Genomic DNA, 18,517 nt, shown 5'->3' on the forward strand with positions numbered 1-18,517 from the left:
TCTATGGGCTCTCCCTTAAAGTGATATCATAGAATAAAAACGCCTACTATTCTGAGAAACATTGTTCTTCTGCTCTCATCCACTCAGATATGAGACATGGAGTGACTACCCTCACTACTATGTCACTATACATTGCCTTTTTTGAGCTTCCCAAAACGCACAGTCCTCCTCGTTAAAGAATTCTCTATGGAAATTGAGATATGTGCCTGATTACTATATGTACAGGTATGTATACATTTTTCTGTCCATTTACCAGGTATATAAACAGGATATATATGCTTATACTATAACTACAGCATGGATCCCCACATACACTCACTATTGGCAGCCTCCGTTCTTTCCCCTAAACCCCTTTAGTGTCTGAATGCAACTTAAGACCCAATGTCATATTGTGTTGATATTGCAAAAATAGAAGGACTTATCTGAGATGTGTAAGACGATTGTATGTAATTAAAAGGAGAGATAAATGATATGCAATTGTAATTATAACACACTGAAAATGAGGTAACATATATATGTAATTTATCTAAACACTGTTATTTTTCATACAGACAAAAGAAATGATATGCTCCAGATGAAGCTTTTTTGTCTAAGAAAGCGAAACATGTCGAGCAAAGGTCATATATTACATGGTGAATGTTAACTTATACTTTCAGTCGACCCCGCTGACCGGCACCATACTGCTTGGGTGTCCGTCGGCGGTTCTTCTGATATCAAGCAATACGTCTCCAAGAATTATATGACTATCAATGATCTTGTACTTTGAACTGTATGTAAATTTACTTTTATAAGTTCTATGCACTGAGATATTGTACAACATAGACCATTGTTGTGTGGTCTCACTGTGTCCTTAATACACAATTATCTGCCTGTATTTTTCTATGATTTTAAAATATTTAGTTTTTTGTTGAATAAAAGAAATCTTTTTTAAAAAAACTCTTGTGCCCGAAATCCCTGTTTCCCAATCCTTCCAAATGTAACACGTTATGTCTAAAAGTTGTGACATGAAGCTAACACCAAATTCCTCCCATAGTTCCCTGCCCTCCAGCCTAAGCAGTTCCCTATAGTTGCGGTTGCTCCAGATCGGGGTCTTAGCTAGGAATCCCCCGATCCGAAGCATCCCCTTGACACAGCGCCAGACCATCCGCAGCAGGTTAATCGTCGGAAGCCCCGACCGTACACTCGCGAAGCCTGCCTCCAGGTGGACCAGTACCGGGTGGGGGGAGTCCGGAGGTATAAGAATGGAACCAATGGGGTCAGGCAGCGGATCCAGTGGCATCAGGACCGACTTGTCCCAGTTGATGGAAAATCCCGATAGAGACCCAAAGAAATTAATGAGGGACATAACTGCTTGAAGGGACCCCAGGGTGTCGCCGAGGTAAAGCAAGGTGTCATCCGCATAAAGCGAGATCACATCCATGCGTGCACCCCGTCTAAAGCCCACAATCTCAGGAGAGGTGCGAATTTGCGCCGCCAAAGGTTCTAACGCCATAGCAAATAGTAATGGTGAGAGTGGGTATCCCTGTCTGGTGCCCCTATGTAGACAAAAGGGCTCAGACAGTTCCCCATTAATGCGTAGTCTAGCCGTTGGGTTCGCGTAAAGTACTTGGACCCAGGTCAGGAAATTCTCCCCCACGCCAAACCGCCGCAATACCGCCCACAGGTAGGTCCATTCGACACTGTTGAATGCCTTAGCGGCATCCAGCGCAGCCACATCCGAGGCAGAGAGCCTGGGCAACTCACAGGCGTCCAGAAAATCTTCAATCTCCTGGACCCCAGCCGTGATTTTGGTAGAGAGTAGAGATCGGCGAAGAATTCTCGCATCACTCTCCCAACATCGGACGCGGCCTGCCGGAGCTCCCCCTGAGAGTCTCTAACCGCCGGTATATACGCGGCAGGTTGTTGTGCCCGAACCAGCATAGCCAGCATGTGACCTGTGGACTCCCCCTCCTCAAAGTACCTCTGTTGCAGAAAGAACCGTTTATTTTCGGCTCGCTGAACCGACACTGTCTTAGCCAATGACTGGGCAGCCAACCACGAACGCTGAGTAGCTTCTGTCGGGTCAGCGATGTAAGTCTCCTCAGCTCTAGACACCTCCCCCAACACAGTATTTTCCCAAGCTTTAGTAGCCGACTTAATACCATTAATAATATGAATAAATTGACCCCTGAGGAAGGCTTTAGTAGTATCCCACACTATTCCCAGCTCAGCTGTATGGAGGTTATGGGCTAGAAATTCAGTCAACAAGGCCGGTACGGGGTCCGGGCTGGGGAAGAGGGTTAACCAAAATGAGTTGAGTTTCCACAGAGGCCTACCCCGACTCGCCGGAAGGGTCAGGCGGACCAAAAGCGGAGAGTGATCAGAGACCAGTCTCGGCTCGTAGTCCGCCCCAGCCACCAGCGGCAGGATAAGGCCATTACCCAAGCCCATGTCAATTCTAGAAAGGCCGGAGTGAGCCGCCGAGAAGCAGGAATATTTCCGTACCCCCGGATGCCCCAACCGCCACACATCCATCAGTCCGAGTTCCCCCACCAGCCGGGAAAAGGGCGTAGGCCCACCCGCCACGTGGGAGTCGCCGGAGCGAGGGGAAAACCTGTCCCAGTCAACATCCATTACAGTGTTGAAGTCTCCTATCAACAGAAGAGGCACTACAGGAAGTTTAGCCACCAGGTCTATTATGAGTTTGAGGACCCCAGTGGAATACGGTGGCGGTATGTAAACTGCCACCAGTATACAGGTCAGACCAGATAGCTGGCACAATAGGATTACAAAGCGACCTTATGAGTCAATCACAGTTTGCAAACAGGTGAACCGAACCTCCCTCTTAATAAGAATACACACCCCCCTGGAATAGCTGGAAAACAGGGAATGATATTGATGACTAAATGTTCTAGGTGCCAAGTTAGGGATATGTGGAGGTAAATGAGTTTCTTGCAAACAAACAATGTCAGCCTGCAGACGTTTAGCATACCGGAGGACAGCTGTCCGCTTAATCGGGTCCCCGAGGCCCCGAACATTCCATGACATAATACAAACAGTGTCAGCCATTAACCCGAAACGGAGATACCAGCAATACAGGCATCCTGGGCAACCAGATGTGCCCGATAGGGAGACCAGGTTTGAAGAGGGAGATCCAGGAGGGCACCACAGCATGGACGAGAGCCCCCAACATGCAGTAGGACAGTAAACTGAAATAGAAGCGGAGAGTCAGGGCCGAACTAGTAGCTTGAGCAAATGAAGTCCAGTCCATAATCAATGCAGTGGGCCAGAGCAGCAGAGCAATAGAGTTCAAGGGCAAAGACACGATCCAGTACAAAAATAGAAAATGGGAAGGGAAGGGGAACACGTCTGCCACGTGCAAAAAAAAGGAACAGTCAGTGGGGAACGTCCAACCAGGACAACAAGGGGGAATCCGGGGAGGGACTGCAGATGCCACAGCAATCTCCTCGATAACTGCGAACATGGCGGGGACCAACTCAAATGTAGCAGTCAGATAGCATCCGCCTGGTCAGAGATACAGAGCACAGCTTCCGGACGTCAATGCAAGTTTTAGCCAAAAATCGTCTAGGGCCAAGTAGTGAGCAATCCAGGAGACAAGTGGGCGCACATCCGGCCTCACGGGGCCCCCCGTCTAGGAGAGGCCGCACCTCGCAGCGCCCCCTCATTAGCTTCCAGCCACTGAGCAGCCGCCGCAGGCTTGTCAAAGAATAAGACCTCGTCTCTGGCAACCACCCGGAGTTTAGAAGGGAAAAGCATAGCGTAGGGGATATTGAGGTCTCGGAGTCTGCGTTTAACATCCACAAACTTCGCCCGCTGTTTTTGGACCTCCGCAGAGTAATCGGGGAACAGTGAAATCCTGGCGTTGTCAATCTTCAGGTTCCCCTGCAATTCCCTCGCTTTAGAAAGGATAATGTCCCTGTCCTTGTAGTTCAGGAGCTTGAAGATAAATGTTCGCGGTGGGGCGCCCGGCGGGAGGGGCCGCATGGGAACACGGTGCGCCCGTTCCACCGAGAACACGGCGGTGAAAGAATCCTGCCCAAATGTGGAGGTTAACCATTGCTCAATAAAGGATATAGGGTTCTTACCCTCAGCTCGTTCAGGGATGCCAATAGCTCTGATGTTATTACGACGCATCCTGTTCTCCAAGTCATCTAACTTGGCAGCCTGTTGAGCAGCAAGGATGGCAGTGTGTTTCACCTCTCTCTGCAGGGGCGCCATGTCATCCTCCAGCGAGCTCACACGCCCCTCCACCGCAGATGTGCGCTCTCTAAGCTTCTGCATATCTTGGCGCATAAAGGAGATTTAGGCCTTGACCCCCCTCAGCTCTGTAGTCAGGGCCATGATGGATGAAGTGCAGGTTGCAACAGCCGCCAGAACGTCCCTCAGGGTGGGCTCTGAGTCAGGAGAAGGAGAGGAATGCATCGGGGCCTGCTCCAGGCCTGCCGCCTCCCAATCCCCTAGCTTGCGTGAGAGGTCCCCCAGCGGCACCGTATCATCTGCATCTGACTGGGAGCCTGGAGAGACCGACTGCGCTGATCCGCCAGCCGAGGGGGACTCACGGGACCCAGGTCTGGAGAAGAGCCTCTGTGCGGCCTCCAGGTACTTCTCCTTATGAGAAGCCCGCTGCAGGGAGCCGCCATCTTGGGCCGGACCGGCCGGAGCCGCCTTAGCGCCTTTGCCTCGCTGTGCCATGGAGAGGATGGAATCGGAGCCCACACTCGGTGCGTCCCGACGTGGAGAACACCGTACGGACACCCCCAAGGTAAGTATACGATCGGGTCCGAAGCTGTGAAGGATGTTTAGCAGGATATTCGGCGGAGCTAGCGGCGCACACGTCCTCTCACATCCGCAGCTCGGCCACGCCCCCCCAAATCCGGTTTTAAACTTCTCCACAACAGTATCTTGGACCTGCCTGGTGTGTTCCTTGTTCTTCATGATGCTCTCTGCGCTTTAAACGGACCTCTGAGACTATCACAGTGCAGGTGCATTTATACGGAGACTTGATTACACACAGGTGGATTCTATTTATCATCATTAGTCATTTAGGTCAACATTGGATCATTCAGAGATCCTCACTGAATTTCTGGAGAGAGTTTGCTGCACTGAAAGTAAAGGGGCTGAATAATTTTGCACGCCCAATCTTTCCGTTTTTTATTTGTTAACAAAGTTTGAAATATCCAATAAATTTCGTTCCACTTCATGATTGTGTCCCACTTGTTGTTGATTCTTCACAAAAAATTACAGTTTTATATCTTTATGTTTGAAGCCTGAAATGTGGCAAAAGGTCGCAAAGTTCAAGAGGGCCGAATACTTTCGCAAGGCACTGTATATGCTGCTATGCCCATGTATGTATGTATGTATGTATACCTATCTATCGCACTCTCTCTCTCTCTATCTATCTATCTATCTATCTATCTATCTATCTATCTATCTATCTATCTATCTATCTATCTATCTATCTATCTATCTCTCTCTCTGTCTATCCTTCCTCTATCTATCTATCTATCTATCTATCTATCTATCTATCTATCTATCTATCTATCTATCTATCTATCTATCTATCTATCTATCTATCTATCTATCTATCTATCTATCTATCTATCTATCTATCCTACACAGTGACAGTATATGATAAAGGTACTTGCAGAGACTTGCTTGTATTAGGCAGTGTGTCTGTCTGCCTGAATCCGGAAAGGAAGCATGCGGGTGTGTGCTGGGAGCTGTCTGATTGGTTACAGGGAGGAGCTAAGTTTTCTCACTCTAGGATCATATTACCAGACCTGTCGCTATTGAGTGAGTGAACTGTTTCATAGGAGTCAGCTCACTGAAATGTATCAATGCAAAAGGCAGACTTGTATAGCAGATAAACACGGTATTTTAAAAATTACCACAATAACAATACCGTGGGTATGTAATACCGCGATATATCGCATTACCGAAAACCGGAAAATCTCTAGCCATGCCTGACAGCAGTTTATATTCCGGGAATAGAGAACTGGCAGGCAGACTTTTTGAGGTGTCAACAGATGTTTCAGGGAGAATGGTCCTTACACCCTGAGGTTTTTTAATCAATCTGCCGACCCGGGGGTTCCAGATGTAGATCTGTTGGCATCCAGGTTCAACAACAAGTTGAAGAAATTTGTGTCCAGGACCAGGGATCCACTGACAGTCGGAGTAGATGCTTTGGTGACTCATTTGGAGGAGTATTCCCTGATATATGCCTTTCCTCCAGTGCAGCTGATACCGTGTCTGTTGCAGAATCCAGCTAGAGGGGAAACCAGTGATTCTGGAAGCTCTGGCAGAGTCTGGAAATCCTACATTGTCTGGTGTGAGGCCAGGAAATTGCATCCCCGCAATTATATCATCCGGAGATTTCTGGCTTTCCTTCAAGCAGTAGTAGATATGAAGTTAGCCTTGAGCACTATCAAGGGGCAGATTTCAGCCTTATCAGTTTTCTTCCAAGAACCGATCGCTTCCCATTCATTGGTTAAGACCTTCGTCCAGGGAATGTTACGTTTGCTTCCGCCTCTGAAGCCACCATTATGTCCTTTGGACTTAAATTTGGTGTTGGCAGTTTTGCAAAAACAGCCTTTTTAGCCTCTGGGGCAAGTTCCCCTGGTCCTTTTGACCAGAAAACTGGTCTTTTTGATTGCAATAACTTCAGCTAGAAGAGTATCGTAACTAGCAGCTCTTTTTTGTAAAGAGCCATTCTTAATATTTTATCAAGATAGGGCGATTTTACGTCCACACCCAGGTTTTTTGCCCAAGGGGGTGCCCGCCTTTCATTTGAATCAGGACATTATACTACCTTCCTTTTTTTCCAGACCCTCACTCGGAGGAGGAAAAGTTATTACATTCTCTTAATATAATGTGTGCACTTAAGTTTTACTTACAGGAAACAGCTCGGATTCGTAAGACCAAGAGCTTGTTTGTGCTGCCAGAAGGCCCCAGAAAAGGGGTTGACAGCATCTAAATCTTTGATTTCTTTTTGGATTTGCCAGGTTATTATCCAGGCATATGATTAAGTAAGGAAATTTCGACCTTTTCCTGTAAAGGCACATTCTACCAGAGGAGTAGGTGATTCTTGGGCACATCGCCATCAAGCCTCTATGGCTCAGATTTGCAAGGCCAGGACTTGGTCGTCGGTACATACGTTCACTCGTTTCTATGGAGTGGATGTTGGGACCCAGAAGAAATCTGCATTTGGCAGTGTTCTGCAGTCAGCGGTGTAATCCTTTATTTGGGGTCAGATGGGGGTATTTTTTGGTGTCCCCCCTCCCCTCAGATGCATTGCTTTGGGATATTACATTTGTTATGATTTATGGCTCTGTGTCCCGTGATGTACGAAAAGAAAAATTGATTTTTAAATACAGACTTACCTATAAAATCTATTTCATGAAGTATGTCACGGGACACAGAGGTCCCTCCCCTCTTTTATGGGGTCTTTATTGCTTGCTACAAAACTGAGGTACTTCTTGTTCGGGAGGGGTTATATAGGGGGACATCAATTCTGATTGGTTTCCAGTGTCCTTCACCTAAAGGTGGCTACATAACCCATATGTTATGATTTATGGCTTGAAGATTATATATCCCCTGCTACGCTGCTTCAAATTTAGGATCCCTTAGTGATATAAGCTCTTTAGGAACCCCAACCAATTATCCGACTCACCCGTTTACACCTGCCATAGGACTGGACTATTTATAATGGTTATACATTTTTCATATCTTCTGGATTACATAGTTTTCCCCTTTGGATTACATGCCTTTTGTATGGATTGTTCGCCTAAAGTCCTGCCTATTAGAGCCATTTAATTTTTTGTTCCATCAGGGGCGTACCTAGAGCATTTGGCACCTGGGGCGGATCCTATATCTGGCGCCCCCCCCGGCGTGCAGGCGACGAACCGCACATTGACCCGGCGACCAGGCCCCTCCTCTGCAAAAATGGCGCTGATTGACCTGAGGCGCCAGACAGAAATACATGTAACTGGCAGTGGCATACTTACTGTGTGCTACTGCCAGTGGTGTCACTAGGGTTGGTGTCACCTGGTGCAGTAAACCATGGTGTCACTCCCCCCCAAAAAAATGATTTTCCTGTTTTCCGAAAGCGTGCCAAAGATGCAGCATGCAAGACTTTTGGTGCGCTTTCAGAAAATGTAGACCCCCTTTACATTACACAGCCCCCGTACTCCTGGACCCCTCTACTTTACAAAGCCCCCGTACCCCTGGACCCCTTTACATTACACAGCCCCCCCATTGGAACCCTTTACATTACACAGCCCCCCCATTGAAACCCTTTACATTACACAGCCCACACACCCCTCATGGAAACCTTTATGTTACACAGCCCCCGCCCCCCATAGAAACTTTTACATTATACAGCCCCCGTTCCCCAATAGAACCCCTTACATTACACAGCCCCCACCCCCCATGGAACCCTTCACATTACACAGCCCCTGCCCCCCAAAAGAACCCCTTACATTACACAGCCCCCACCCCCCCCCCATAGAACCCTTTACATTACACAGTTTCCGCACCCACCCAATAGAACCCTTTACATGACATAGCCCTCGCCCCCCCCCTCAATAGAATCCTTTACATTATACAGCCCCCCAATAGAACCCCTTTAAAATACAAAGCCCCGTCAATAGAACCCCTTTACAATACAAACCCCCGCCAATAGAACCCCTTTACAATACAAACCCCCGCCAATAGAACCCCTCTACAATGCAAACCCCCCCAATAGAACCCCTTTACAATACAAACCCTCGCCAATAGAACCCCTCTACAATGCAAACCCCCCAATAGAACCCCTTTACAATGCAGAGCCCCCCCCAATAGAACCCCTTTACAATACAAACCCCCCTAATAGTACCCCTTTACAATACAAACCACCCCCCAATAGAACCCTTTACAATACAAACCCCCCCCCATAGAACCCCTCTAAAATGCAGACCCCCCCACAGTAGAACCACTTTACAATGCAGACAACTCCCCCCCTCCAATAAAACCCCTTTACAATGCAGACCCCCCCAATAAAACCTCTCTACAATGCAGACAACCCCCCCTCCCCAATAGAACCCCTTTACAATGCAGCCAACCCCCCCTCCAATAAAACCCCTTTACAATGCAGACCCCCCTCCAATAAAACCCCTTTACAATGCAGACCCCCCTCCAATAAAACCCCTTTACAATGCAGACCCCCCCCTCCAATAAAACCCCTCTACAATGCAGACACCCTCCCCCCAATAGAACGACTTTACAATACAATTGCCCCTCCCCCTCCTACCTTATTAGGAGGAGAGCAGAGAGGGAGGAACTGTTCAAAGCAGAGAATGGGAGAGAGACTCACTTCGCTCACGAGCCCTGCATACACAGCGGTCGGCGGGAAATGCCGAAGTTAACTGTGCTAGTTAATGAGCCGGTGATTGGTTGCTAGGCGGTCCTAGCAACCAATCGCCTTCTCATTATCTAGCACAGTTAACTCCGGCATTTCCCGCTGTGTATGCACTATGCAGGGCTCATGAGCGAAGTGAGTCTCTTTCCCATTCTCTGCTTTATACAGTTTCTCCTCCTCTGCGCTCCTGTGTCAGCGAGCGGCGGAGGCAGTCCGGCGGCCGGCCCCGGGTGTCACCCTGGTGCTCCCTGACACCCCCCTAATGTGTGGCACCCAGGGCGGACTGTCCCCCCCCCCCCCCCATTGGTACGCCACTGTGTTCCATATCCACTTAACGACCAGCGACGTACCTGTACGTCACTGGACTTTCCATGGTTATACTGTTGTACCATTTCTTAGAGTCAGCGGTCAGCTCTAACGGCAGAGGATCTGGGGTCTTATATACCCCAGATCCCTCCATAAAGAGTACCTCTCACGTGCCTCTTGCTATTGCTGTTTGTTTTACATCACTTATGACAGAAATAAAAGTGACAAAAAAATAAATAAAAAATTTAAATCAGCAATGTAAAAAAAATAATAAAAAAAACAAACAGCAATCGTCCCACACGTGATGAATCGCCTCAAACGTTAGATCACGGGCAGTAATTCTATCACTAGACTTGCTGTGTATATCTAAAGTGGTAACCTGTAAAGGCTTTTAAAGCGCCATCTATGGATAGTAAAATTTACGTCGTTTGTCACTGTTGCGTGCGCAATTTTAAAGTGTGACATGTTTGGTATATTTACTCAGTGTGACATCTTATATAGTTTACAAAAAAGTTAGGTTATGTATTTTCAAAAAAGTTTAATTAAAAAAAAAAATAGTGTTTGAAAGACCGCTGCGCAAATACTGTGCGGCACAAAAAATGACAATACCCACCAATTTATTCTCTAGGGATACCTATGCTTTTAAAACGATATAATGTTTGGGGGTTCTATCTAATTTTCTAGCAATAAATACTGATTTTTACATGTAAACAAAAGTGAGCTGAAGTGGATGTTAACAGCTTATAAAACAAATGTGGTGAGTCAAAAAAAATAAGACTTATATAAAACTATAGTGTTTTTCATCTCACCTGAGAGAGGAGCCCCTCCTCATCTGCTCTCTCTGCTTTTTCATGGCTTTCCTCGTCCATCTCCTCTCTTTTCAATGCTGCAGCTTGTTGTGTGGAGTTTCCACTGGATGACCTCTTGCTCTTAGCTGCTACATGCTGATCTAGTTCTTGTAGTATAGACTCCCGATTGGATGATGTGACTGGTCCACATCTTGTATGCTCACCCCTATCTTTTTCTTTATTTCTTTTAGCTGCTACTTGCTGGTCTGTCTCTTGTAGTGTTGACTCTTCAGTGGCTGACCTGAACGGTCCTGATCTTGCATCTTCACCCCCAATGTCTATTTCTTTCCTCCTTGCCGTCACCTGCTGGTCCAGCTTTGGTTGTGTAATTTCATCACTAGAAATCATTGTGTGTGTCCATTGTTCCTCTAGGGTAATTAAAACATGAAAATATTTAGTGTAACCGGAATCTGTTATGTTATATTTTCATTAAATCAATTGCTGACAAAACTGTATAACCTGTAGTAAGTTTATTTCTGAGACATTATCAAAGTGGACCTACCGGTAATGCTGTAGATGTCAGTGCTGTCACTGGAATCGCTTAGTTCCACTTCTGAATGGCAGATCTCCTCGCTGAGAGCTCTGGCAAGCCGGTGGTGTATTTCTTGTACTAAAGTGGAGTATAGAGTAACCGTATCTTATTACATTGAAATCTTATGCAGAGCCCAGACAATAACACTCAGCTACTTTATACCGTGTGCTGAGTTTCTGAAAACAGATTGATACCTTCAACATAATTACTGAACAGGTAGTCATTTGTGTATTTCAAAATGTCTTTCCCAAAGAACAGAATTATGTGTCAATTACAATACTGTTACGGCCTGGAAGTCTTTGTACTTGTCAATGCCATCAGTTTTAAACACTTCTGAGATCATCCAGAATTAATTTACAGGTGCAATTGACCTACAGTTGACCCCCTTCTGGTGTGCATTTGACTTGCTTCAAATGGGTTTTGCATTCTCCTAGACATTGGAATGCAAAAACCATTGACACAGGCCTTGAAATCCTTACCCATAGGCATCAGCAGGTTTTCACCAACCCTGATTAAGTTGAGTCATGCATCCCAACATAATGAATTCTCCTATATGCTCCTTATTGTTCCCACGAGATAAGACCAAACATGCCCGCTCCTTTCAAACCATTTTGTATGCTTGTCGGGTTTGTTCTATAGGGCAGTCAATGATTCAACTACCATCTCACGTTTGTGTGCTTTACGCACGTTTACACAATGATTTTATTGATGGGAAGCCATGCAAAATGAAAATGTAGGAATTATCATTGCTAATCTCTCCTTCTGAAAATCTATATTCTAACTTTATAGGGCAGAACACAGGCTTGACATTCAAAACCCTGGGATATAGACTTTTATCTTAGTGATTGGATACTTGCAAAGATTTTGAGGACATGCCCCCTTAGTGTCCCCCTATAACCCTACCCCACTTTGTCCCGGGATTTTTGCTTGTGTCCTAAGCTGATGGACTTTTTCTCCCTTATGGAAAAATCATTGGGTTGCATTTTCAAGGGCGACTAACCACTGTGCAAATGCAGCATCAGAAACCTGCTGATTCCGACTGCTGCTTTTTTCCACCTGTGAGTGGCTAGCTGTGGCCCACCGAGCCCATATACTTTAATGGCAGGTCACCAGCGGCTGCATCTATCTATGGTTGTTCGCACAGCCAGTAATTACCTGTGGTTAACGCCGCTGGATGCATTTAATTGCAGGTAATGGCTGGCTGTGCAAACAGCCACAGATAGCTGCGGCTGTCGGTGACCTGTCATTGTGTATGGGCTGAGATTCCTGCTACTGCCATTCACACTGTGGTTAGTCGCCTGCACAAATGTAGTCTTAGATTACCTAGTTTATTTTACTTCAGATTTTTTTACTGTCCGGTATCTGGATTGGTGAAATCTCAGTAAAACCTTGGGAACTGTACCCACACCCAAAACCATTGGGGATGACCTGTAATGTTGCTCCAGGCACTGGGTCATACTTAGGCGCTCACCTCGGCACTTGGTGCATTGCGTATAATTGGCTGCAGAGGGCTATACAGGTCTAGGATCATGGTCCATCTCTTTTGAACCCAGACCCCGTTGGGAGGTATGCCCACCGTGACTGGCAAAGCCTGGACCCTAAAAAAGGGCCTGCAACATAGACAGGTAAGACATGGTCACTCTTGTTTCTTTTGATCATTACTCTAGTCCCAGTCCTCATAGTCCTCTAGACATAATATTTCCATTACTTGCTTTACACTGTGTGCCTATCCTGAATAGTATGTATTTTATACCTTTAAAACTGTAAGGAAATGGCAAGGTGTTTGGACATACATATTATGTTCAAAGAGCTGAACTAGTTATTTTCTAAAGAGTGAAGGGTTAACTACAAGCTGATGGCAACTGGCCGTAAAGTGAAAGTGATTGGGCAGCTTTATATCTAGATCTCTGTTCAGCTATTTACTTCTCTGATCAGCTATTTACTTTGGAGGACAGGGGAGACATTGTAGTCGAATATACCCCCAATGTCTCCATAAAGAGCGCTTGTCACCTGCTCAGTGCTATCACATGAGGGTTTGTTAACCCCTTGTAAAAGCAATGTAATTAAATAAAAATAAGTTCAAATAAAATTATAATAAAATGTATAAAAAAAAATTTAAACATGAGCCCCGCTGCCCTGCGTACACCCGCAAATGCACGTACGTGTATGTAAACATTGATCGCACCACATATGTGAGATGCTGCCGCAAACGTCAACATGAGAGCAGGGGTGGATCCAGAGTCTAATCTCGGGAGGGGCACTGCCAGAAAATAAGTTGTTGCTTACAGAACTGTATTGCAAAACAAACTTTCTCCGTACTTCTCTTTTAAGTGTGTACCCAGCTAAAAGTGAAAAGGGCTTAAAGGGGAGCAATAAAACAGAATCTATGCCTACTCGCTGTATACACTGCACACACATATCACAATCCTTGTACCACAAAATACTCCTAATCACTGTGCTACAGGTAACCGTTTTATAGATACATAAACCTCAGAATGAACGATCATTTTTAAAAAATTAAATGTTTCCATCACATATGCTTTACTTTGCAAAGAAACTGATCATTGAGCCTACCTTAAAGAAGATGTTCATTAAAACCTGCAACTGTTGGGACAATAAACACTTTGGTCAGGGCTATGTAATGTACAACATACTGTGTAGAGTTCAGGGGTCAGGAGGAGTAAGTATCATTCAAAACATAATGCATAGAGTACAGGGGCCATGAGTAGAGCTCGCCATTCCTGGTTCAGTATTGTTTATTCAGCCAGCTGAACAAAATAAACTGAATACATTTCCCCATCCACACATTCCAAGGTAAATGGGGAAATCCTCTCTGTTGTGTCTGTATATTCTGACAGCAGGATTTCCCCACTGTCAGAATACACTGATCAGCATTGCAGTCACTGGCTGCATGTACTGACCGAATACTGCAGGACTGTTTATCAGAAGCCAGTCTATCAGACAAAACAACAGATAGAGTGCTGCAGTCAGGACAAGCCCCTTGTTTACATGAATGTCCCCCCTTACATCATAAATCCCCATCCCCCTCTTTATCAGAGTCCTCCCCTTACGTCAAAGACCCCTCCCCCTTATATCCCCAGAGTCACCCCCCCTTACATCGGGGTCCCCAGAGTCACCCTCCCCCTTACTCCAGAGTCTCCAGAGCCACCCCCTTTACATTAAGGTGCCCTGAGCCACCCCCCTTATATTAGGGTCCCCTGAGCCACCCTCCCATGCATTAGGGTCCCCAGAGCCCTCTCTTTATTACATCAGGGTCCTCAGAGCTCCCTCATTACATCAGGGTCCCCAGAGCCCTCCTCTATACATCAGGGTCCCCAAAGCCCTCCTCCTTACATCAGGGTCCTTAGAGTTGCTCCTTGTTACAGCAGGGTCCTTAGAGAGCCCCCTCCTTACATCAGAGCCCCCTACCTTACATCAGGGTCCCCAGAGCCCCCCCTCCTTCCATCAGGATCCCCAGAGAGCCCCCTCCTTACATCAGGGTTTCCAGAGAGCCCCCTCCTTCATCAGGGTCCCCAGAGCCATCCTCCTTACATCAGGGTCCACAGAGCCCTCCCCCTTACATCAGGGTCCCCAGAGCCCTCCTCCTTACATCAGGGTCCCCAGAGTGGCTCCTTGTTACATTAGGGACCCCACAGAGCCCCCTCCATACATCAGAGTCCCCACAGAGCCCCCTCCATACATCAGAGTCTCCACAGAGCCCCCTCTCACATCAGGGTCCCCACAGAGCCACCTCCCTCACATCAGGGTCCCCATAGAGCCCCCTCCTTACATCAGGGTCCCCACAGAGACCCCCTCACATCAGGGTCCCCACAGAGCCCCCCTCACATCGGGGTCCCCACAGAGCCCTCTCAAACAGGGTCCCCACAGAGCCCCCCCCTCACATCAGGGTCCCCACAGACCCCCCTCACATCAGGGTCCCCACAGAGCCCTCCCTCACAGGGTCCCCACAGAGCCCTCCCTCACAGGGTCCCCACAGAGCCCCCCCTCACATCAGGATCCCCACAGAGCCCTCCCTCACATCAGGGTCCCCACAGAGCCCCCCCTCACAACAGGATCCCCACAGAGCCCCCCCCCTCACAACAGGGTCCCCACAGAGCCCCCCCTCACGACAGGGTCCCCACAGAGCCCCTCCCCCTCACAACAGGGTCCCCACAGAGCCCCCTCACATCAGGGTCCCCACAGAGCCACCCCTCACATCAGGGTCCCCACAGAGCCACCCCCTCACATCAGGGTCCCCACAGAGCCCCCCCTCACATCAGGGTCCCCACAGAGCCCCCCCTCACATCAGGGTCCCCACAGAGCCCCCCTCACATCAGGGTCCCCACAGAGCCCCCCCTCACATCAGGGTCCCCACAGACCCCCCCCCCTCACATCAGGGTCCTCACAGACCCCCCCTCACATCAGGGTCCCCACAGAGCCCCCCTCACACATTATAAAAGAGCCTTCAGATTAAATTGTACTCACATGTAGGCTGACGCTGTGCTGGAGTAGCTGGAGGGAGGAGGTGGGTGGAGCCAACACTCCGACCGGCGTGCAGCAGAGGAGGAAGGAGGCTCCACAGTGAATGCTGGGGCCTCGCTCTCCTCCTCTGGTGACGTCACTGGTTGCTAGACACCGAGCGGCGATAGCAACCAGTGCACTCACTGCTGTATAGGCCAGCGGTGCGGCGGTACTAAAACAGAGACTCTGGTATTGACTGTTACTGGAGTGCCCCCCCCCCCCCCTGGCCCCGCCACTGTGTGAGAGCAATAATTCTAGCACCAGAACTCACCGTTAACTTAAAGAGGTTGTAAACTCGTTAAAAAAATTTTTTTTTCTTTTACAACCTGCAAGAGAAAGACATAATGAGCTAGTATGCATCGCATACTAGCTCATTATGAAATACTTACCTTAGAACGAGCCCCCGCCGTGCCGCTCTCTTACCTGTATGACGAGCGACATGTTCAGTCGCCCGTCTTCCGGGATCGCGGCATCCGGCCATCGGATTGGCCGGAGCCGCGGTGACGTCACTCCTGCGCACGCGCGCAGGAGCCGACGGTCACGGCACGGGGCTCTGAAGGAACGGCACGATCAGCCGTTCCTTCAGAGCGCATGCGCCAGTGACGTCACTGGATGCATTAAAGGTAAATATCTCCTAAACCGTACATGTTTAGGAGATATTTACAGTACCTATAGGTAAGCCTTATCATAGGCTTACCTATAGGTACAACTTCCTGAGGAGGGTTTACTTCCTCTTTAAAAATTATGAGATATAAAGGCTTTTAAAGCATTGCCTTTGAACATTTTTGGATACCGTAGCTTCTCATGATATCACAGGGGTATGTAATTTTTGGACTCGCCATGTTTGGTATGTTTACAGCCCCATCTTTTATATTTTACCCAAAAAATTAGTTATTATATTGTGTGCTTACTAAAATTAATTTAGATTTTTACATGTGTGCAAAAAAAAAAAAAAAAGCTTAGTCTCAGATGGATGACCCAGTCATACCACAAGTTGCACACTTTAGTGCCCCTTCCGCCTAGGGGAAGAGATGTACTCAAGCATTTCCTCCTGCCTGTTTGCCATAAGGACTGTGCTACAGGACAGTCACCACCAGGTTGCTGTGTACTCCAGACACGCTCAGGGCCGGTGCTAGACTATTTTACGCCCTAGGCAAGACCAGCTACTTGCGCCCCCCCAAAAAAAAAAAAAGGGAAGGGGTTAAAAACTCCTCTATGTCATACCCAGTGACCCTGATCCGATGGTTCCTCCATGTTATGCTTTCATACCCAGTGACCCCCCCCAAATTCCTCCATGTCACACTCGGGGACCCTTATGTCCCTCCGTGTCACACCCAGGGACTTTGATGTTTTTCCATGTCACACCCTTGGACCCCAATATTCCTCCATGTCATGCTGTCATACCCACTGACCCTGATGTTCCTCCATGTCACACCGAGGGACCCCCGTGTTCCTCCATGTCATGCTGTCATATTTAGTGACCCCAATGTTCCTCTATGTCATACCCTGATGTTTTTCCATGTCACAGTTGGGGACCCTGATGTTCCTCCATGTCACACTGGGGGACCCTGATGTTCCTCCGTGTCACACTTGGGGACCCCAATCCCCCACGGCACACCCAAGGACCCCAATTCCTCATGGCACACCTAGTGACCCCGAACTCCTGTTACACCCGGTGACCCCTATCCTCCATGTCACACCTGGTGACTCTGATTCCCCATGGCACACCTGGTGACCCCGAATCCCTTTCATACCAGGGATGCTCCATGTAACACTCAGGTACCCCAATCCCCTGTTCTGTGGACACTAACTGGGCGGTATGAAGAGAGTGGCCCGTACTCTGCCCTCCTTCACAGTGATCCTGCTGATTCCTTCTCCCAGGACGCTCCTCTCCTGGACCACAGTGCTCACCACAGCTCCAACCGGCTCCTGGTGGAGGGAAAAGCAGCAGTCAGAGAGCTCCGCATGTCCTTCATCACCAACCTCCTCAGGCCATTCCGGTGCCTCGTCGCTTCTGCCCCAGTAAAGGTGCCGCCCTCCAGTGCCGAGCTCCGGCTCAGGTTCAGCTCTCCTCTGCTCCCTGCTTAATACCGACCCAGGGAAATGAACGGCTGCCTACCAGCTCAGTGCAGAGAGTCACTTCCTGCCTGGGGTTAAGGCCGATCAGCTCCAGCTGAAGAGCATCATCATGCAGGCAGCACTCTGGTGGGCTCCATTCCTGCCTCTTGGGGCCCCTCCAACAGTGGTGGAAAGTCAGGGCCTGATAGTTCCACCACTGCCCAAGACACCTGGCATCTTTCTCTGTCCCTTCTTCCTCCCCTACCTCTCCCCTCAGCTCACAATAAATATTATTGAAAAAAGGAGGGGGACAGCGCTCACAAATAAATAAATTATTCAAAATCTACACAGATAAATATTATAAAAATATGCCTCCCTCCATTTATCTGTGTAGATTTTGAATAATTTATTTATTTGTGAGCGCTGTCCCCCTCCTTTTTTCAATATTTATTAAACACGTGTTGTTTTAGGACTAGCAGCCCACCAACAATTTTATGGTTTATCACTAGTATAATTTATATTAATTAGCACTAATTTCCTAGGCGCGGTCACGTGATTTATAAAATCACCCCTTGGTTTGTTTCACAATAATCATTCATGATGGAGAGAGAGTGCCGACTCCTGGCTGGGCCCCTAGGTGGCAATGCACCCTAGGCGGCTGCCTAGTGGAAGCACCGGCCCTGGACACGCTTACCCCATTTCTATAAATTACAAGGGAATACCCTCACTGTATGCTGATAACCCTACTCAAGGGAACAAAAGTTCAGGAAAACATTTGTTTTGCCAAAGACCTGCAGAACACTTAAACTCCCTAGAGCAGCAATGCTTCTCTTGCACCGAAGTGGGTTCCTATTTTAA

At 47.8% G+C, this 18,517-nt stretch overlaps 1 protein-coding gene across 1 annotated transcript in view; it reads right to left on the reverse strand.

Annotated features, from left to right (window-relative positions):
• Positions 1 to 18,517, reverse strand: part of LOC309560060 (uncharacterized protein) — a 131,582-nt gene that overhangs the window by 24,679 nt on the left and 88,386 nt on the right. The window contains exons 8-9 of the mRNA XM_082263578.1: positions 11,051 to 11,158; positions 10,510 to 10,916 (exon numbers count right to left, since the gene is read on the reverse strand). Coding sequence (XP_082119704.1) covers positions 10,510 to 10,916; positions 11,051 to 11,158 — 515 coding nt within the window. The remainder of the gene's footprint in view (positions 1 to 10,509; positions 10,917 to 11,050; positions 11,159 to 18,517) is intronic.

Source organism: Pelophylax lessonae, assembly GCF_965119305.1.
Source record: "Pelophylax lessonae genome assembly, chromosome: 7".
Taxonomy (NCBI): domain Eukaryota; kingdom Metazoa; phylum Chordata; class Amphibia; order Anura; family Ranidae; genus Pelophylax; species Pelophylax lessonae.